The sequence below is a fragment of the Chiloscyllium plagiosum genome, unplaced genomic scaffold (genome assembly GCF_037043375.1).
Source record: "Chiloscyllium plagiosum isolate Xiang-an unplaced genomic scaffold, Cpla_swu_hap1 HiC_scaffold_21, whole genome shotgun sequence".
NCBI classification, from domain to species: domain Eukaryota; kingdom Metazoa; phylum Chordata; class Chondrichthyes; order Orectolobiformes; family Hemiscylliidae; genus Chiloscyllium; species Chiloscyllium plagiosum.
The window spans coordinates 31,570,323-31,593,358 of NW_028270159.1; the positions used below are offsets into that span (position 1 = coordinate 31,570,323).

At 38.1% G+C, this 23,036-nt stretch overlaps 1 protein-coding gene across 1 annotated transcript in view; it reads left to right on the plus strand.

Moving 5' to 3' along the window:
- The first annotated feature begins 566 nt into the window (after positions 1-566).
- The window catches only part of LOC122564795 (multiple epidermal growth factor-like domains protein 9), a 324,564-nt gene continuing 302,094 nt past the window's right edge, over positions 567-23,036 (plus strand). The window contains exon 1 of the mRNA XM_043720030.2: positions 567-1,040. Coding sequence (XP_043575965.2) covers positions 773-1,040 — 268 coding nt within the window. The 5' untranslated portion in view covers positions 567-772. The remainder of the gene's footprint in view (positions 1,041-23,036) is intronic.

A 23,036-nucleotide genomic window follows, 5' to 3' on the forward strand; every position in this document is an offset into this window, starting at 1 on the left:
TCAGTCCTTCCCAAAGATGCTGCGCTTTCCCGATTACTGTTTAGTTTTTTTTTATATATAGTTAATACAATACAAATCTCCTCCATCTGATTTTCATTCATTTGCAAATTGGACACTTTTAAATAAAACTTGCAGGCAGATATGACAGGACAATATGAACGTAGATTTTTATAGATTCGAGGCGAAATTCACAAATGTCTTTCAACACATTTGTTTCAAAGCTGCCACACTGCAGCTTGTTGGAAAGTCTAGGTAATACATTTCGCCATCGCCTTCCTTGATTCAAATCTTAAGGGTATATGGTGATGGTCTTTCACCGTATTTACATTATCATTTGTTGTGAAACTTGGTGGAACTTCCCCTTCTGGGGTGTGACACCTGAAAAGTGACGTCCCGCATCTCCAACTCAACTTGCTTCTGGAGGAAAGCCCACCTCCATGCCGACACAGGATTGGTCGATTATTTTTCATCCCAATTGGACGTGAGTGGAGGATTCGCAGGCTTGGTTGGAGGAGCAGCAGCGTCAATCAGGTGAAGAGGCGGGGACGAAAAGGGGATGGGACAGCACCTCCGCCGGCTGCCTTCTCTGAGGGCGATTGACACTCAATCCCGGGAACAGGGGGATTCACTGTCAGCTTCACTGCGAGATGCGGTTGCAACGGAGACACGCTGTTTCTGACACACGACAATTGTGATCAGACAACTTGTTTTTTGTGTCTGAAGGGGAATAAACCATTGATTCCGGGAATTAAAATCTGAGATCGAAACTGCAATGTTGTCGATGGTGGGGAAATTGGCGTTGATAATGATGTGCTTGGCATTGCCGGGACTGAAAGAAGCAGCCGGCAGAGTTGGATGGAATACTACAGAGAGATACAATGTCACAACCCCACTAGACTTCCTCAATACTACCAGCTTTCAGGAGGAGATCGCCACTGCTACGGAAAGATCTTTTAAAACATCAACAGTACCTTCTACTATTGTAACACAAGCCACTACCATTACACCTACCACCGACTGGAAATGGGAGGAAGCACAAGGTGAGTACATTATTGTGAAAATAAAACACCCCACCCCACTCGGTTTCATTGTAGTGCTGGTAACCTGACTGTATTATGGATGCATTATTAAGACGGTTACCAGGCGGCGTGGCCAAGACCGGGGTAATGTTTCGATGTACACCAGCCAGTATAGGCGGCACACAGGTTTGAATTAGGAACATGCAGCTTTCTTGTAACGAGCGGCATGTAAATAGGTATAATATACACAGGATGATCAACGCCGTTTGCTCACATTCAGCTGTGTTTATTCGGTGGTGCTGACAGTATCCATAGCATTCAATGTTACTGTAGTCTATTGCCGTTAATACTACACATGTAGATTCCCAAATGTGTTCAAAACAATGGGAATTGACGAGAATAAGGCTTAAGCTAGCACTGTATCTTGCCCTTTATAGATTTGATTTTTCATTACATTTTATCTCTGTGTCCCTTTCGCGCACACACTTGTTTGCCTTCTTCCTGTCATCACTCCTTCTTCCACACAATCACCTTCAGTTGAGGTGATCAGCGGATGGCCATTTGCACCATGCACCTCAAAATTAAGATGCATTAAATATGACATTTTAAAAGAAAATCAATGTAGCAAATTGACATATGGGATTGACTCATATCTATGTATACAATGAATAAAATACTTGTACTTTACAAAGACGTTAGATTCTGCCTGTGGAGGCAGAACATTTGTGCACCATTTTTGGTATTGTTGATGGAGGAGGTGTAATGTGAAAAATATACAATTATCATTCAATTCAAATGTTTAGTAGGTAAACACAAAAGGCTTGTCAAATAATGAGTAAAGTATGTGCCCTGGCTCATAGTAAAACTGTAGTTAAAGTTCATATGGCATTGGCACTTCCTTGTTGAAGTCAAGTTCATGTGTCTCTTTGACACTATCATGACGTCAGGCCTTGCTGCAACTCAGGAACATAAAAGCTGTTTGAGGTCTGTTGAGAAGGTTATCTCACGCATCTTCAGCTCAGCAACATGTTCTCTGCGTTTCCATTGTGATGAAACAGGGCTAAAAGATTAATCGGAGAAAGTGAGGACTGCAAAGCCTGAAGAAGGGCTTATGCCTGAAACGTCGATTCTCCTGCTCCTTTGATGCTGCTTGACTTGCTGCGCTTTTCCAGCAACACATTTTTAAGCTCGAAAAGATTACTCGTGAAGTTTGTCAAATATCTTGATGATTTTATATTACTGCAGAAACCTTGTAATACCAGCTGGCCTTGACCTATTAATGTGTTTGAACTGCAACTTTTTTATATAATGGATAATAACTAATTTTAAATACATACCTTTATTGCATATGAAAAGCAAACTAATGAACTTCTCAACAACCTCATAGAAAAATACAGTATCACTGCAGCAATGATCAGTCCAGATCAGAAAATCCCAGAATCTATATTTGGTTAGCATCTTTCTAGTTGGGCCACACTCAGATCGAAAGTTGCTTTTACACCTTCACTTATAGGACTTCAGCTGAAAAGTGTACACATTAACTTTGGTAAAAAGCAGGATTAGGCACGACTATGATGTTCTACTTTTAACTCTCCCAGGGCTTCCTGGGTAGATTTAGGTTGGAAGAATGGCTACAAGGGTGAAAACATGATGTACAGGAGAATTGACAATGTTCCCAACAGAGAATTAGCCTCTTCTGCCAAAAAAGAAAACAGAAAGAAAAGCCTATATCGCTGTGCAGTAACTCCTGTCCCATGGTGGCACACACCAAAAGCTTTTAAATTACCTTTACCCTGTCATGTCGTTTCATTTCTACTGTAATTATTGAAGCCGCCAAATAATAGTATCTTAAATAGATGAGAAACATTTGTTAATGGACATTTTTCACTGTATTTTCTAAATAATAAATGACATTGCGTAGTGAATTTAAAATACTAATTCAGTCTTTAGGTATGTACATTTTATCCTCATTTCCCCCCGACATTTGCTTCCCATCTTTAATTTTATTTCTGAGTTTTATATGAATTTTGATTTTTAACTCCCATGTTACAAGATAGTATACCATTGGGCAAAAAAATCCCATCAGGTGGTGCTATTTTCTTTCGGCGTGATTCACCCAAAATTGATCAAACCAGTGCACCTTTAAAAACAAAATTATGTGCAAAGATGCTGACTAGTTGCTGTAGCTCATGGCAGAAGTTATGATCCATTGTATGCAAATATGGTTGAGTGGAAACCTCAGGGAAAAAATTACATCAACCAAAAACAATATCTATACAAATTACTGGTTGCATCTAAATATTTTGCAATCATAATATACTTCACACTGTTGGCTTGGCAAATGCAATTGACTGTTTAATAAATACTGTGAAAATCATACTCTTTCCTATAGTCTGAAATGGCTTGAACATGAATTAGTAAATGATTTTGAATTGAAATTGTGCCATTTACTCTTAAAACAGATATGACAAATTCAGAATTGCTCGTGCTTTTGTGCTGCCTTTAAGGTATTTTTGAATGTTTTCTGCTTTTCTTCTTCAGATATAATACAATGACCTTGCATTGTTCCCAAGAAAACCATTCTGTTTCGTAAAGATGTAAAATTCCATACTTCAATATAAGATTACCTTAGTGGTCATGCAGTAGTTTCAAATTTACTTTAACATGTAAATGTATGGTTAAATTTTTTAATGATCATTATGATTACACAACCCATTATGGACTTCACCACAGGTTTTGGAATATTAATTAAGGAATGTTTATCAATACATTATTGAAATTATCTTGGAAATAATTCTGTCTGTTCTTACCATCGAGGTAATAATCCATTTGCTACAACATCACAAATATTCCTTGACGCACAAAGTGTATTTATCGCTTGTTTAGTATTTTCATTTTGACCTTTGATATTAGATTCAGAAAGTTAATGATATTTTGTGTGATATATGGTGTGATATGGTGACATTTGGCTTATGACAAAAATGATTTTGTCTTTTGAAAATAATGTGAAACTTTAGCATCCTATCTTTATAATAAACTTATACTACAGTGAATATTTGTTTTTAAAGCTTGTTGTGAAGGGAGAGAGAGAAAAATAGATCACCCAACAGGGAGTTCGGAGTGCTGGACAATAAAATATGATTTATCGTTTGTGCCCAAGAGCTGCCAAGTGAGGTATAACACAAGCTAAATGGCTCACACTATTCCTCCACTTACGAACCTACTTCAACTGTCTATCATTGTGCTATTGTTAGTTCCTAAATAAATCATGCTTATGATTGACATGAGGAAAACTTGCTCTGTCCTGTAAGATTATACTTTTTTAAAATGTTTCACTGGCTGGATATGCCAGCATTCATTGTCCAACTCCAGTTGCCTTCAAGAATGTAGTTGTGACCTGTCATCTTGAACTGCTGCAGCATTGGGAAGTAGATATAGCTACAGTGTTGTTAGGAAGGGAGTGCCAGAATTTTGATCCAGTGACAACGAAGGAGTAGTAATATAGTTCCAAGTCAGAATAATGCATAACTTGAAGGGATACTTGCAGGTAGTGATGTTCTCATGCATTTGCTGGTCTTGTCCTCTTGTCCTCTTTGTTGTGGGTTTGGAAGGTAGTGTTGAAGGAACCTTGGTAAGTTCCTGCAGTACACCTTGTAGATGGTACGTATTGCTGGCATTGTACCTCAGCGGTGGAGGGGGTGAATTTGAAGGTGATAGATTGGTTGCCAATCAAGTGGACTGTTTTGGTCTGAATAGTATTGAAATTCCTGAGTGGTTTTGGAGATGCACTTCACATACATGCCTTCTGCCTTTTTAAAAAGTATATTCCATTTTTAGGTCAATAGATAGCTTTGTGATTAAGTTACTGTACAAGAGGCCGAAGCTTTCTGCAGCACAACCAGTTTAATATCATGGCTTTGTTATCAAGTAAGATTAATGTGAAAATTAGAAGAAGGGGACAGTATTTGTTGACAGCCATAGATAGTAGCAATAGGAACCACTATTGTAGACTAAAGGGGCTGTTTAAGACAAGAGACACATTACAGCATTTAATTTTTAAAATGTTGTTTGAAGATGTCAGCATGTTTTTGTAGGAGCAGGTGAAATAGGTAAGGACCTTTTGAAATCTGAAAGACATCAGTCTCAATTACTTTCACATTAAGCACAGATGTTTGGAAAAGTGATGTGAACAATTCTTTCATAACCGTACATGACTACTTGAGATTTAGATTTACAAAAAGCATATACAAGATGATATACTGACAAGAATTTTCAACACAAACCGAAATAATACTTTTTCAGTTTGCTCATTTAGAACAAAAACAGCTCATGTGTGTACAATTTTCATCTATTATTTTTCTCATTAGTTAGAACACATCATTACATAGACTAAGATTCTCTACTGTCAAAAGTATTTTCTCTGTCATTGTATTTCCAGTCAGCTAACCATCGGAGGGCATTGGTTCATTGGCAACCTTTTAGATCTTTTCCAAATATCACTGGAGCAAGCTGTCAGCATTTACACACATAAATAAAGTGATGATTCATTTTCACTTCTGGTGAAGGATGCTATTGGTTGTGCTTCAAGTTTCCCATGACAGGCGATGTACTGTGTGGAAGATGCAAACAGCTCCGTGATCAGAAGTTACCAAAGTCCAACTAAATCAGAAATTTGATTGTGTCAGAGCAGTGATCTATGTCTGGAATCTGTCCCATTTACTCCTCCTAAAATGAATGTGAGGTGTGGTTACTGACTCAGAGTTCACATACAAATATCGATATACTTTACAATTAAATCGAGAATAATACTGTTATATTGATTTGATTTAACTTTTTTTTACTTTAAGTAAGATGATAAAAATGGTATGTTAGCCCAACTATTAAAAGTCCACAAATACAGAATGTTTTGACAAAATGCACAAGAAGAAAGTCTTGTGGAGAAGGACAATTGACAACTTGACATGGGCTCGAATCCTTGTCAATATTGCATGTTCAATGTCTGCTGTGGCACAGTAAAGAAGACCCAAGCAGGGACCAGGTGATTTTCTCACAGTGAAAGGAAGCGGAAAAGTTGGTAGCAGCATTATCTGTTGACCCCACCTTAACATGGGCATTGCAGAATAATTCAGCTGCAGTCTTAGGAGAAGTTTGTTTGGTTCCAGGTGGTACATTGCAGAAGTAGCAGATATATCAGACTGAAAAAATGTTTTTGGCTTAAAAGACAGATAACAATATGATGAAAAGAATCCTTTTCTCTCTGGATTTTATTAATCTTTGAAAAGGGGGAAAATCCACTGATGGGTGTTTGAAAAGATCAGCTTTAACTACACAATTTTCCCTTCCCCACCTCACCCTAGTTCCAAACTTCCAGTTTAGCACTGTCCCCATGACTTGTCCTACCTGCCTATCTTCTTTCCCACCTATCCACTCTACCCTGCTCCTTGACCTATCACCTTCACCCCCTCCCCCACTCACCTATTGTACTCTATGCTACTTTCTCCCCACCCCCACCCTCCTCTAGCTTATCTCTCCACCCTTCAGGCTCTCTGCCTTTATTCCTGATGAAGGGCTTTTGCCCGAAATGTCGATTTTACTGCTCCTCGGATGCTGCCTGAACTGCTGTGCTCTTCCATCACCACTAATCCAGAATCTGGTTTCCAGCATCTGCAGTCATTGTTTTTACCTAATTCATCAGTTGTGAAGTGCAAGGCTACAAAAAAATCCAGCTCATCTTTGGAGTCTTGCATTCTTCATCACTTTGCTTTTATAACATTATTTTCAGTGTTTTTTAAATAAATTCATTATTTCCACTAATAATACATTGGACCTTCTCCTTAGCTAAACAGATGAAACATTCTATTAGCTTCTCCAAATGTATTTCTTTTACGCACAATCCATTCAACTATTTGCATAAACTTAAAAATTGAAAACAAACACATTGGGTCCTAAAGCTGAGCATTATGGGCTGTTGTATCAGTTAAGAACTGATATTTAAGAATATTTGGTTTTATATAGATGTCTTGCAGCATTTCCATGACTTTTGGATTTCTTTTGTTTTTTGCAGTATTGTATTTTGCTTGTAATCCTTGGGCTAATCATCACAATACAGATTTTCTTTAGTTAAGTAAGAACATACAGAACATGGAAAATACAGCATAGCAACAAGATTACTGTAATAAAATTATTACTATTAATTTTTTAAATATTAAATTAATTAAAAGATCAATTCAAACAGTATTGCATGGAGAAATAAGATTCTGTCAGTTTAATAAAAGAACCATTTTGCAATTTAGCTGTTGTTTTCAGAAACTAGATCCTGCATTGACTTATGGAATTCTAAAATGAGAAAATATTGACTTCCAAACAAGTTGTTGAGGTGTTTCTTGGTTTGCCTGAATATTTTATGGGAAATGTTCTTTGGTGAGGAACTTTTGCAGGCACCAGATTCGCACAAATACAGTGTTCGAGTCAAAATGTGTGGGAATGCCTGAGGGAGTGGGAGCACAATATCAGTACTTTAGCTTCTGGAAGACACACAATGCCAGCATTTTACTCAAATATTCCAGTTTCCTTCATTTCATACAGTCTCATTTCATATAAAAGAATGTGTAGCCTTACTAAGGAGGTTGTGTAGTGGGTGTAAATGGTCCAAATAGTCTTTATGTTTCAGCAGCTCACCAGCTGCAGCACAATAGCATATTGAATGTACAATTATTAGCCACTCCCCTATCCTTAAAGTGAAAGATTATATTAAAGTAATTTCAATTTGTTTTGTTCCTTTCAGACATAAAGGAATACTCCTTTTTTTTAACTACTCATCTCTCTCTCTACTACTCCTCCCATCAGCATTGTTTGCCTTCTCCTGCCTCAATCAAGTAGCCGTTTCTCATGCTAAATCTGGATTTTCAGCAATGCTGTTACATATTACAAGGAGTAATCTAGCCAAGCCCAATCCAGTCTTTACCCAATATCCACATGTATGAATAAAGTATATTTTTAAAATAAAAATAATTAAATTTTTAAAAAGTAAGAGGTTTCCGATGGTTTGTGTAAGTAGTTGGATACTCGTTGCTTTATCCAATGTAGTCATCAAGAAAGCTCCTAAATTTGGATTTCATAAGGTCTAACCTTTAGCCACTAAACTTATAGAAGTTACTATTTTCCTCCAATATATTTGTAACAGTTCCTATAATGGAGGCAGCAAACTCTTGATTCTATTTTCTTCACCACCTAATTTCAGGGTTAATTAACCATTATGTCTGTGAAATATATTGCTGAAAATGGCTGAATGTGCCAAAAAGATGTTCTCAGCCTACCCATAATGACACTTGCTATAGAAGCCAACAAAATGCTTCTGTACTTTTCATTATTCATTCATTTAAGGTACAAGATTGATTTTCATGTATACAAATGTACTGATTACAGATTGATACATTGCTTGCTTGCACTAGAATTGTCAGTAAATCTGCCAGTGATTAGGCCAGGGAAACAATATTTCTTAAAGTAAATAACAAGCTAGAAGGGATTTAATTATAAAGCTAGTCTCTAAATCTCATCTTAACTTCCTTTTATACATGACCTTTTTGCACAGGGTAAGTTTTCCAGTTGTGATTAGATGTTTGAAGGGAGGATAGAAAGCTAAATGAAGTGGATAGGCCATTTTTCATGTTGCTCAAGGTTTATCATGCAAAACAGATTTTGCATATATCTCCTGGAAATTTCTGTGGCTGATCCTGTTTTCATGGTGAAAGATCTGGGTGAATAGTAGTGTAACCATTAATGATCACCATGTTATTTTTTGAACCTTCATTTCAAATTGATATTTCACAATTGACCAGAACTTTATAAAGTCTGTAAATACATGTACTCAAAAATGACATTTTCCCTTAAGTACACATAGGTCTCTTCCAAAAATACCATACTCTCCTAATGCTTTGAGTTTTTAACTTTTGCTGGGCCTACTTTCTCATTGACACCAGCTCATTTATTTGATGATGTAATGACATAGTAACAATGTAATTGAGTTAACATATGGAATATTTGGATGCAGACAGGAATAGAATTAGAATTTATCAACATCCTCGGTAATAACCATCTCTCCATTAAACTTAAAGCCACAATACACAAGGAAAGCATCAATGTCTTAGATATAATAATATCTAAATTGGCACAAGACAACATGCGCAAGTTATTAATAAAATTTAAAATTACTGATACACACATCTACATACAAAAAGTCATCATCATAAACTCAACTTGCACAGACTGATGAGGTCACAACTAATGCATATCCATTGCGTAAGCACACAGCTAGAACATATTAACTAGGCAGTTACTAACTTTTACTGCATCTTTAATCTCAATCTCAGATGTGAATTTAACAATTAGCATTTATTACACTGGGATCTATGGCATTCTTTACAAATGCATTAGCTCTCGGACCTAAGTAGTCTTAAACTGGAGATTCTGAATTCATAGAGTCATAGAGATGTACAGGAATTACATACCTCAGTCATTTGAACTTTTCTTGGATCCTAGTTAGCCGAGTATTCCAATTTGACAGGCTTAAAATTGTTCTCCCTCTATCGCAGCCTCCTGATTCCCCATGCATCCCCTTAACCACCAGCCCCTCACACCCATCTTGCAATCTCCTTTTTCCACAATCCTCTTCCAGCCATAACCTCCCCTCACTAGAATGCACCGAACCCAGCAAACTGAACTCCCAGATCCAGCAAATGGCTCCTGGCCTCAGCTTCTGTAAAAGGTAGTCCTCGATCCTGGCCTCGGTGAAAAGTGGCTTGAATCTTGGCCTTAGCAAAAAGTGACCCCAAGCAACTTCCTCAGTGCTGGCACTTACTTTCCAGAGTGCACAGATTGCTTCTTTTTCATGTTTGTTGCTGATAATTTCACTAATGAGCAAGCATGGGAGCAAACCAGCAGTTCCTCACCATTTCAGTCCATTCTATTTATGAATATGATGTGTAGGTTAGGGGCATTAGTCAGGGTAAATGTAGAGTAATAGGGTGGGAGAATGGTTCTGGGTGAGTTTCTCTTTGGAGGGTTGGTGTGGTCTTGTTGGGCCAAATGGCCTGTTTTCACACTGAGGGAATTCTATGATTCTGTTTGTCCCCTTGCTTGAGTGGATTTTCCTGTGTGATGTGGGGGTTTTTGGTGGCAGATTTGCCCACATCCCTATGTGTTTGAGCTTTGCTGCCCAGACATGCAGTCATTTTACCTTTCTGATATTCTTGCTTAACAAAAACAAAGCCAATATGATCTTCTCCTGTGTTGCTTGCAGCAGTATCCTGGAGATTAGACAATCTTAGAGAGTTGACCACCCGAGAAAGAAACTTCTCTAGTTAAAATAGATAACAATTCAAAAGCATAATGACACCAGCCCACTAGCTGAAATCTATAAATGATATATTTGGAAGAAAGAGAAATTCCTCATTTGTTAAGTCAGTAGCTTCAGTATGCATAGGGCACCTATCATAATAAGTTATACAATTTTAGTCAGCATTATTCAGAGATTGATTGGACTACTCTCAACATTGTAGAAATCATTCACCATTGATCATTTAAATGACAAATTATACTGACAGATGAAGTTTTGAAAACATTTTGATCTCTCTCTTTTGCTGATGACCAGATGGGTAATCTTCTCAGGTCTGCCTGTATTGATGCCCTGGAGAAGGGTGAACTCTTCCTTGCACTTATTCCCACCGATGCACTGTTGTGAAAGGTACAGATTGCTTTTCAGAAAAGATGTGTTTCATTCCATTTGAACATGTTGCATTTTTGAAATAATGCAGGCAAGGTTGATTAAGGCAATTCGTTAATCATTTCTTGGGTCATATTAATGTATTACCTGACCATTTTCTTATGACTTACAGTATGACTATTTTCCCATCTTCTGGTCTAACTCAAATTCAATGTAGTGAAATTGCTCACCTCAAATTTCTCTGCAATTTTGACAACTATTTACAATGACAATTCCATGGAAAATTATTTTATTCCTAGCTGACCTGAACGCTTCAAGAATTTTTGCTTCAATATTATATTACCATTTCCTGTCACTTCTTAAGTTTTCCCTTTGCACTTGTTTCAAGGCTGAATCTTGTTATTTGTAGCTGGTGCAGATGGCAGCACAAGTGACTCCCTATTTTCCAGTTAATTCAGTCTGAGTTTATGTTCTTATCCATAGCAGTAAGGAGTTTGCAGTTTCTGTTCAAAATCAGAATTGTATTTCTGTTACCACAATATGATGCTGGAAAGCCTTTCCTAATAAAATAGCCTGTGTGTGATGCCCTACCCTTCCAAAAATATACTGCAATTATAAATAAGCGATCCAGTTGGATCAATAAGTGATTGTGGATTACTTTGTGACAGAAAGACAGAGAAAGGGAAAAAGGTAAAATAGGGTACTAAACAGAGCAACAGTTTTTCTGAAAGCTTAAATATGAAATCCCCTTAACCAGAAAATATTCAGGGATTTAACACAGACCTTACTGCCCACTAAACCTCCTAAAGGAAACTCAATAAAATGTTGACTTCATTTGGTTTGAGCAGAGCTTCATTGTTTGACAGGAGTTGTCATTCCAGTGAAAGATGCACCCCATAGGCTGACAGTTGAACAAGTAGCTATTGTAATGCTTAAGTATTGAATGGAGGGTATGAAACAATATGTTTACTTATTTAATACAGAGCACCTGGATTAAGGACAAAGATTCTTTGCTAATAAATAGGACTGGCCTCTCCGAGGCAGCACCATAGACGTTTGTTGCTGTTTTAAATATAGTACAACTATATGATAACTATTGTGGATTGGGATCAACGATTTTCCAAATGCTTAGCTGATAATAAGCTCAAATTCTCAGCACAGCCAGAAATGATGCCAGTATAGTGTGGTGCAGTTAGTAATAACACCTGCAGCAGGCATTCATGGTGAATTCAAGCATACATTTTGATCTTCTCTTAGTCTGTGCTGGATTTCATTTAGTTATCATTTAAGTATATCCAACAAAATTGTAAGTTAAAATGTTTTTCAATATAGGAAAAAAATATCAAATAATAGAAAGATTAGCCATTAGCTTAGCAATTCAATAAATTTCAAGTTGGTAATGAATCAATGAGTTTGATGAATAAAATTTCAATGCTACCAATTCATTTTATTCAAGGAAATTTATAATTGAATCCAATTAGTAGCTTTTATGATATGATTTCATACATGATCATGTATTATCCAGTGACAAGTCAAAAAAATCTATTTTGCAAGAAGAGCATATGAGTATGATGATGGAATCAATGGATTTTGTGAGCCACCAAACAGCTTAACTGGCAGGAACTCTGCTTATTCACAGGCAGTACATAAATATATTGAAGTGTTTCAATAACTAAGCACGAGGTTGATGAGTGCTGGTTAATATAATCCACAGGGGCTCTCTGCAGCAATTACTTATGGTTGCTTGCATGTTCCAGTGGAGAGACTCATCAGGAATAAAGCATCGTGCCTGGAGAGGAGCTCGATAAGCTGATAAATAATTCAATCAACTTCGCAATCTGTCAAATGCTATCCATTTTATAATTCTGTAATTTAAATTTTCTATTTAGTATTGATGTTGCTGCTGGGGAAGAAAAAATAAAACGTTACAGCAAGCACTGCTTTTTTTCATGGTTGCCAAGCCACCAGCTAGCTGGCATCGGATAAATGTCAATTTTGTGGTTAATGGTGAAAAAAGTAACCCACATTTAGCTTAGTGCTTCATCTATAAGTGGGCCAAAATGTTTATGAGCTTTCTCACACAGACTAAGAGCAGGTCAAAATGTATGCCTGAGTTCACTGTGAATGCTTGCTGCAGGTGTTATTACCAGATGAAGTTCTCAGATGGAATAGTCTTGTATTACATAATTCTCTAGGATTGAGAAGGACACTAACGTGTTGAATACAACAGGTTTGCTCAACTCTTAAGACTGCAGTGACAAACATGTCTTGTGTTCCTTTGCATCTAACTACATTCATTAAGATTTGTTATTACATGTAAATTATGACACAAAGTATTGATTATATCATTGTTTTCTCAAAACAGCTGAGAGTTGGGGCCCATTAATTTTTTAAATAACTTATTTTAAATTATTCTGCTGTATGCTTAAATAATGAATATTGCAACTTAACTTGAATGCTTTCCATCTGTAGATAGAATCCCTACAGTATGGAAGCAGACCATTCAGCCCATTCTGTGCATCCAAAGAGCATCCCACCCAGGCAACCCTGCAAATCCCATGGCTAATCCACCTAGCTTGCTCATCCCTGGACACTGTGGGCAATTTAGCATGACTAGTCCACCTAACAGGCACATCTTTGGATTGTGGGAGGAAACCGAATTGCCCGGAGGAATCTCATGCAGACACGGGGAGAAAGCCAACTGAGACTGGAATTGAACCTGGGTCCCTGATGCTGTGAGACAGCGGTGGTAGCCACTGTGCCACCCTAGGTAGAAAAACCCAATGGACCATTTCTAAACAAACATCTATACTTAAGATTATATTCATTCAAATTTGCCAGCTACATATTCTGCATTCAGTGCCTTGGACTTTGCTGGACAACTCGCCACCACCTTCTCAAGGGTAATTGAGAATGGGCAAAAAGTGCTGGACCAGCCATCAATGCCTACATTTCGAGAGTGCAGTGCTGGAAAAGCACTGCAGGTCAGGCAGCATCTGAGGATCAGGAGAATCAACGTTTTGGGCATAAGCCCTTCATCAGGAATCCTTCACCACACTCTCGACTATGATCTCCAACATCTGCCGTCCTCACTTTCTCCCATCAATGCCCACATGCCATGAATGAATATTAAATGAAGGATATTGTTAATGCAAGGCACCATTTTTAAAAATATGTTTCAGGTAATTTCAAGTGGTTAACAGATGTGTTGCTGGTCAATTCATGTGACTCCACTTTTTGCTGTGTACAATGGTATAAACATCCCATAATGTCCCCTTAACTTTAAGCATTGCTGAATTATTTTCCCACTAAGTGTGCCACAGAAAGTTAAACCTGTGAGCTCCACTCAGCTCCCCACTTTATTAAACCTTGGTTCAAGCAATGACAAAAGAGCAAACAAAATTCCAGAGGTGAGGTGAGAGTGACAGTCCTTGACATCAAGGCCATTCAAGTGGGGCATCGAAAAACCCTAGCCAAACTGGAATCAATGGGAATTAGGGGGCAAACTCTCTGCTGGTTGGAGTCATTTCAGCTCCAGGTCCTCTCTGCAGAAATTTCTCAGGGTAGTGTCCTAGGCACAACCTTCCTTCCATCATAAGGTCAGATGTCTGGGTGTTCACTGATGACTGCAGGATTTTCAGTACCATTTGCAACTCCTCAGAAACGGAAGCAGTCCATGTTCAAACGCAACAAGACCTGGATAGTATCCAGACATGGGCTGACAGGTAGCAAGCAATATTCACACCACAATGATCATCTCTAAAAAGAGACAATCTAACCACTCCGTGATGTTCAATGGTGAATCTCCCCCAGTCACTGAATCTCCCCCCAGCCAACATCCTGGGGATTCCAGTTGACCAAAAACTCAACTATACTCACATGTGGAATGAGAAAATGGTGGATGTGGGTACAATTACAACATTTAAAATACGTTTGGATAAGTACATGAATAGGAAAGGTTTGGAGGGATATGGACCAGGAGCAGGCCAGTGGGACTAGTTTGGGATTACGTTTGGCATGGACTGGTTGGACCGAAGGGTCTGTTTCCATGCTGTATGACTCTATGTAAGCATAGAAGCTAAGAGAGCAGGTCAAAAGCTCAGAATACTGTGGTGTGTAACTCACTTCCTGACACTCATAAGTCTAAAAGGCACAAGTCTGGAGTGTGATGGAATACTCCCCACTTGCCTGGAAGAGTGCAGCTCCAAAAATACTCAAGAAGCTTGACACCATCCAGAACGAAGCAGCCTGCTGAATTGACACTGTATTCACAAGCATCCACTCCTCCACAATTGACATTCAATAGCAGCAATGTATAATATCTACAAGATGAACTGCAGGAATTTACCAAAGATTCTTGGACAGCACCTTTGAAACCCTTGGCCATTTCCATCTAGAAGAATAAGGACAGCAGATACATGGGAACACCATCACTTACAAGTTCTCTTCCAATCCACTCACCATTCTGACTTGAAAATCTATCACTGTTCCTTCAGTGTTGCTGGATCAAGACCCTGGAATTCCCTCTCAACAGCATTGTGGTATACCTAAACTACATAGACTGTAGCAGTTGAAGAAGATAGCTCACCATATCTTCTCAACTTTAGCCAGGCTATATAGGCTAGCCATGAGTGAATTAAAAAAAAAACGAATTAAGTACCTTTTTAATTATACGGGAACAGTTTTTGCAAACAAGTCCACTTCTTTGATCCAGAAAGACAACATTTGAAATTCATTGCATGTACAAATTTTCACAACCATTAGTTGATCTGAGTAGATTGCTTGCTTATAATTATACCTCCTGTTTGCAAAGGGCGGGGCTTCTTATAAGGGTTTATTATTTAGATGTGGCTGTTCCAATTCCATATATTTTAGTGTCCATAGTAACTTTTATTTTTGTGAAAATAGAAGCAAATAACGCCACAAAGCTCATGAATCTGAATTTGAGTTGCAATGCAAAAGTCAAAGTCAGAAACGAAAATAACTAAGAAATTGGTGTCACTCAGGAAGGAGTTTCATTCCAATGATTTATCTGGAGATTTTAATGACTACTTTGCCCACTCTCCTAGCCTGTCCAAGTCTTTCTGCAGCCTCCCCGTTTCGTTTAACTTAAAACATATAAAGGTGGCTAAATCCGCGGGATCGATCAGATGTTTCCTAGAACTTTGTGGGGAGGTTGGCTAATGTGATGCCATTATTTAAGAAAGGTAATAAGGAAAATCCAGGGAACCATTAACAAGAATTAACAAGAGGATTGATGAAGGTCCAGATGGTGAACCTTGTCTTCATGGTTCGACAAGGTTCAACGCAGTAGATTGGTTAACAAGGTTAGATCACATGGAACACAACGAGAACTAGCCATTTGGATACAGAACCGCTTTGAAGGTAGGAGACAGAGGGTGGTGGTGGAGGGTTGCTTTTCAGACTGGAGGCTTATGACCAGTGGTGTGCTACAAGGATCAGTGCTGGTCCACTGCTTCTTATCACCTATATAAATGATTTGGATGTGAACATAGGAGGTATAGTTAGTAAGTTTGCAAATGACACCAAAATTGGAGATGAAGTCAACAGCGAAGAAGGTTACCTCAGAGTACAATGGAACTTTGATCAGATGGGCCAATGAACTTAGGAGTGGCAGATGCGGTTTAATTTAGATAAATATAGGGCAGGACTTGTACACTTAGTGGTAAGGTCCTGAGGAGTGTTGGTGAACAAAGAGACCTTGGAGTGCAGATTCATAGTTCCTTGAAAGTAGAGTCCCAGGTAGACAGGATATTGAAGAAAACATTTTGTATGCTTGCCTCTGTTGACCAGGGCATTGTGTATAGGAGTTGGGAGATCATGTTGTGGCTGTACAGGACATCGGTTAAGGCCACTTTCGGAATATTGTGTGCAGTTATGGTCTCCCTGCTATAGGAAGGATGTTATTAAACTTGAAAGGGTTCAGAAAAGATTTACAAGGATGGTGCCAGGGTTGGAGGGTTTGAGTTATAGGGAGAGGCTGAATAGGCTGGGACTCTTACCCCTGGAGCATCGGAGACTGAGGAGTGACCTTATAGAAATTTATTAAAACATGAAGGGCATGGATAGGATGAATAACCAAGGTCTTTTCCCCAGGGTACGGGAGTCCAAAACTGGATGGCATAGTTTACGTGAGAAGGGAAAGTTTTAAAAAGGACCTCAGGGGCAACTCTTACATGCAGAGGGTGGTGTGTATATGGAGTGAACTACCAGAAGAAGTGGTAGAGGCTGGTAGAATTACAACATTTAAAAGGCATCTGGATGGATATTTGAATAGGAAGAGTTTTGAGGGATATAGGCCAAATGCTGACAAATGGAGCTAGATTCATTTTTGATATCTGGTCAGCATGGACGAATTGGACTGAAGAGTCTGTTTCCATGCTGTACGCTTCTAGGACTCTATAACATTACCTTCACTTATCTTTGTGTCATTTGTGAAATTAGCAACAGTGTCCCCAGTTCCTTTGTTCAAACTTTTAATGTATAACATGAATGGTTACTGTTCCAACACTGACCCCTATGGAACTGTACTAGTCACTGGCTACCATCCTGAAAAAAAATCTCCTCTATCCCAGTCAGCCAATGGCTCTATTCAGGTCAGTACCTTGCCTCTAACACTATGGGCTCTTATCTTATTTAGCAGCCTCCTGTGTGGCACCATGTCAAAGACCTTTTGGAAATCCAAATAGATCGCCCCCACTGACTCTCCCTTATCTAAATTGCACATTACCTTGTCAAAGGATTCAAACAGATTTGTCAGGCTTGATCTCCCCTTGATGAAGCCATGCTGACTCAGCCCTATTTTGCAATGCACTTCCAAATACTCCACAATCTATCCTTAATAATGAACTCTATAAAGTCTTATCAATGAGCGAGGTCAAGCTAACCGACCTATAGATTCCTGTCTTCTGCCTTTCTTCCTACTGAAACAGTGGTGTTACATTAGCCATTTACAGTCCTCTGGGACTCTCCCGGACTCTAGTAAATCTTGAAAGATCAGCATTAATGCCTCGACAATCTCCGCAGCCATCTCCTTCAGAAATCTGGGATGTGCTCCACCAGGTCTGGATGATTTATCTTTCTTTTAGATCTTTTAGCTTCTCTAGCACCTTCTCCTCAATGATGGCCACAACACTCACCTCTGTTTTAAGGCTTTCTCAATCTCTGGCTTTCCACTAATCCTTCCCACATTGTATGCTTTTTCTTTTGCTTTTATGCTGTCCCTGCCTTCCCTTGTCAGCTATGGTTGCCTCATCCTCCCCTTAGCATGTTTTTTCTTCCTTGGGACAAACTTCTGCTGTGCCATCCAAATTACTCCCAGAAAGACACATCATTGCCACTCCATAGTCTTCCCTGTCCTCTTCCAGTCAACTCTGGCCAGCTCCTCCCTCATGTCTGTGTAGTTACTTTCACTCAATTGTAATACTGTTACATTTGATTCAATCTTCTCCCTCTCAAACTGTGGGGTGAATTCTGCAGAGGTCATCGCTCCCCATGGATTCCTTCACCTTGAACTCCCTAATCAAGTCTGCCTCATTACACATTACTAAATCCAGAATTGCCTGTTCCCTAATGAACTCTACCACAATCTGTTCCAAAAATACATATCATAGACATTCCACAAATTCCTTTTCTTGAGTTCCGCTATCAACCTGATTATGAGAAAGTGAGGACTGCAGATATTGGAGATCAGAGTCGAGAATATGATGCTGGAAAAGCACAGCAGCTCAGGCAGCATCCGAGGAGCAGGAAAACTGATGTTTCGGGCATAAGCCCTTCATCAGGAATTACCTGCTATCAATTTGATTATGTCAGTCCACCTGTAAATTGAAGTCCACCATGACTATTGTAATAAAAAAGGCATATAAGAAAGGCACTATCTCCTGATTTAATTTCTTCCCGTTAGTATTAGAAATAACAAGGACAAGAATATAATTCAGAGAAAGAGCTCCAAAGACAAAATCATCAGAAGTTCGAAAGAGTAGTTATTGTGTAAGCTTGAGAGAAACAGGACTTTTGTGCAGCAGAGCATCTACTGATAACTGAGAATTTTAAATCCACCTGTATGGGTAGAAGTGTGGTTTAGGTAAATTGAGTTTAATTAATCAGCTGTATTTCAAAACCTAAATGACTGAGGTTAAATTTAAAAACCCTTTGAAATGAATTTTACTGATTTATATGGAAGATATATCCTTGTACTGGGGGACTACTCATGTTCTGGGAGCATTTCTTACACTGAAATGAGTAAAAGTTAAGATTATTAAAATGAAGAAACTTAAATAACCACAATGGGCATTATTTCTTTTAAAAATAAGAAATGGGAAAGAAATGAATCTTTTAACTAGATGACAAATGAGCCAAAGTGACCTTTGAATCTGGTTGTCAGTTTAGTAATAGGACTTGCAGTATTATTTTGAGCCTGTTGGACTGCATTCAATATCTGTGGCTTAGTTGCTTACTTTATTCATTTTTCTGCTAATTAGTGTTCGCATATTTGATAAAGCCTTACAGCAGATCTTACTATTGTTGACTACAGACTCATATTAAAAGATCATGCCTATGTTGATTTGTGTATTTAATACTTCTGAATCTCATAATAAATGCAGCAATTCAACCATAAGTATATGCCTTTGATTGATTGCAAAAGGTATTGGGAAAATTGAAGTAATTTCGCAAATGACAATACTTAAAATGTAATGGTTGAAAATGAATATTTGTATGGGAGTTAGTTTCACACATTAGGGTAACTGTAAAAGTGTTATAAATAAAATGAAAGGATTTTAAACAGCATTTTAAATTAATGTAAAAAATTCACTGAGTACAATTTACCATTATTTTTCCTTCTGACAATGTTTTATAAATTACCCTTATTTCAATTCTTACAACAACATTGTTATAACTAAAGTACGGCACTTAAAACTCCAGCGTAGTTGCCACTCAGCTCAATTAAAGCCTGAAACCCAAGGTTGTTTTGTGGGGTTAAAGAGTGGAACATTTGACTATGATAACCTGATTGCAAATTGTGTAAACTGCTTTGTTAATGGTAAACATGGGCTGTCAATATTCAACTCCTATTATCTGATATTAATATCTGGACCCTTCATGGACTTAGGTTAATGAAATTCATCTTTCTTTCATGAAAGGACATCGTGGAATTTTGTCTCCTTCATTTTGATCTTGTTAATTGCAGTTTAATTGAAGTGTGATAACTTCGTGCAAAATAAAAGGCTATTTTTCATGACTGACTGACTGACTGAGAGGGGAGCCAATTCCACCTCTTCTCCTGGTTGTAACAAATCTTGGAATGTTATAGTCTGGGCAACCCATGTGCTTGACTGGTTTTTTCATAAAATTCAATGTTAAACATCAGTTTGCGTTGAATAATAATTCTAAGCACCTTTCTCATGTGGAAATGAAATAGTAAGAAATAACTCATTTCTTATATCACACCTTCTCCAACTTTATCACATTTAAGTCCTTTATAGATCATGAAGTACTTTGCTGACATGTACTCAAGTTGTTGTAATATGAAAGCCAATCTGCCCACTGCAATCTCCAAAATCAACAATGCATTGAATACCAGATAATCTACTTTAGTGAGCATAGTTGAGGCATGAAAATTGACAGGGACCTTAGAGGAAGAGCCTCTGCACTTCTTTGAATAATATAATGGGATCTTTCGCATTCACTTGAGAAGACAATCTGGGTCTCACCTGAAAGACATCAACTCTTACACTGCAACATGATCAGTACTGCCTGACATGCCCATCTAGATTTTATGGTCAAATTTTTGGAGTGGAGACTTAAACATTTAACTATCTAACTCAAAGGTTAAAGTGCTGCCAACTGAACTAGCAATCATTGCTCTCCTATTTCCCTGCTTTCCACTTCCTTAAGGGATGCAGATTTGAATGTCTTTGGTGAACAATTAGTTCAACCATACATCGCTAGATCAAGCTAGACCACTTAAAGCATTATTGGACACTTCTCTGCATCACTAAAACAGCACACTGCTATATCCGAAAATGATTCAAAGAACAAATATAATCCTTGTCTTTTCCTACCACAAATCATCATCTTAAACCATCCTTCCATGCTTTCTCCACTCTCACCTCTTGATAGTAAGCGCAAGACGTTTGTGGATCACTGTTTGTCCTAAATGTTAAGACCTGCCATTCAGGTGTTTTTGCACTTGCTCTTCCCCTCTTCGGGCAAAGTTCTCCAAAATTTCCTGCTGCCCTGACCATGAACTTATGGCTTTCTCTGAGTTCCTTCCCATCTTCTGCAGTACTTTTATTGACATTATCTTGTCCAGCACCCTCAATCATATCTAAACATCCTGTTGACCATTACACCTTTCTGTATTGGCTGATGTTGTTAATGGTTCTAGTTCCCTCAGGTTTAATCACCCTGACCCTTCAAAACCATTGACATCACCACTCTCCTAAAAAAAAAAATCCTTGACCCATATGTATTTGCAAAATACTGTCACATATTTAACTGTGTTTTTCTCTTTTGAAATCCTTGAACATGTTGTCACTTCCAAAATTTATTGCCGTTTTTCCCACAGTTCGCCATTTAATTTCCTCCAGGAAAGTTTCTGGCTGGAACATCCATTTAATCATACTGAGAGACTTACTACAATAACTTGTATAATGTATGATCTTTGGAGCTTTGTAAAGATCAATTCTTCACCACGTATAGTTTCTCCTTTGCATTCTATCCCTTGATGATATAATCCAAAAGTACAGCCATGTTCTACACGATTGATGATGATGCTCAGCTGTAACTGAACGATCTCTTTGGATCTCTTAACTGTCTTTGCTTTATCACACTGCTTGACTTACATTGATCTTAGATGAGCTGAAGTTTCCTCCATGGAAAGGCTGAGAAGACTGAAACCATTGTCTTTGGTCACTACAACAAAATCTATGCTTTTGTTGTTAACTATCTTAAGTAAGACTGATCACAACCTTCATTTTATGCTTTTTTCTTATTCATTCACAGGATGTAGGTGTTGCTGTCTAGACCAGCATTTATTGTCCATCTCTAATCACCTAGAGGGATGTTAAGTGTCAACCACATTCCTGTGGGTGGATTTACATGTAGGCTAGTCCAGGTAAGGATGGCTGATCTCCTTCCCCAAAGGGTATTAGTGAACCAGATGGTTTTGCGACTATTGATGGTGCTTACGTGGTCACCATTTGGCTAGTTTTCTTTTTCTTCCAGCTTTTTATTGAATTCAAATATGACCATCAGCCACAGTAGGATTCAAATCTGAATTACTAGCTCAATGACATTGCCACTGCCTCCTCTAGACTACAAGCTAAGTTTATGACTATGAATCAGCACCGATAGCACTATTCCTATTTCCACCTCTGCAATATCACTCAACTTCAAACTTCCCTCAGTTATTGAAATCCTTATTCATGCATTGTTATCTCCACAATTATAATGCCAATGTAACTCTTTACATAAAAAAGGAAGAAGATAAAGTGAGTTAATTATAGGCCAAAAAGCTTAATATCTGTCATTGGAAAAATGTTAATAGTTTATTATGAAGGATGTAATAGCAGGACATTTAGAAGTACATAACAAGGTTAAGCAGAGTCCGTATGGCTTCATTGCTGACAAATTTACTAGACCCTCTTTTGAGGCAGCAATGAAAAGGAAAAAAAAAGGGGCAAACAGTGAATGTAAGTTATTTGGATTTTCAGAAGGCATTTGATAAGGTTTCACACATTAGGCAACTTAAAAGATAAGAGCCTTTTTTAAGGAAGGATTTTAATGCATTGGAGGTAGTTCAGAGAAGGTCTATAAGATTAGTACCTGGAATAAACAGGTTGTCAAATTAGCTGGGCTTGTTTTCACTGAAAGTTAGAAGAGTGGGGCTGGTGACTTCATTGAAGTGTTAAGATCCAGAATGGTCTTGATGGTGAATGTGAAAAGAATGTTTCCTCTTGTGCATGAGTCAAGAACCAGGGGACACTTTTTAAAATTAGAATCTGCCTTAGGACAGAGAAGTGGAGGATTTTTTTCCTGTCATAGGATTGTGCACCTTTAGACCCCTGAGCCTCAGAAAGTGGTGGTGCTGAAGTTATTAAATACTTTTAAGGCAGAAGTGGATAGGCTTTGCTAAGGCAAGGGAGTCAAAAGTTATTGGGGGTAGATGGGAACGTGGAACTTAAAATTCAAACATTTTAGTCATGCATTTATTGATTGGCCAAGAAAATTAGTGTTATTGATACTGAAGTGTGTGATCACAGGTTATAGTC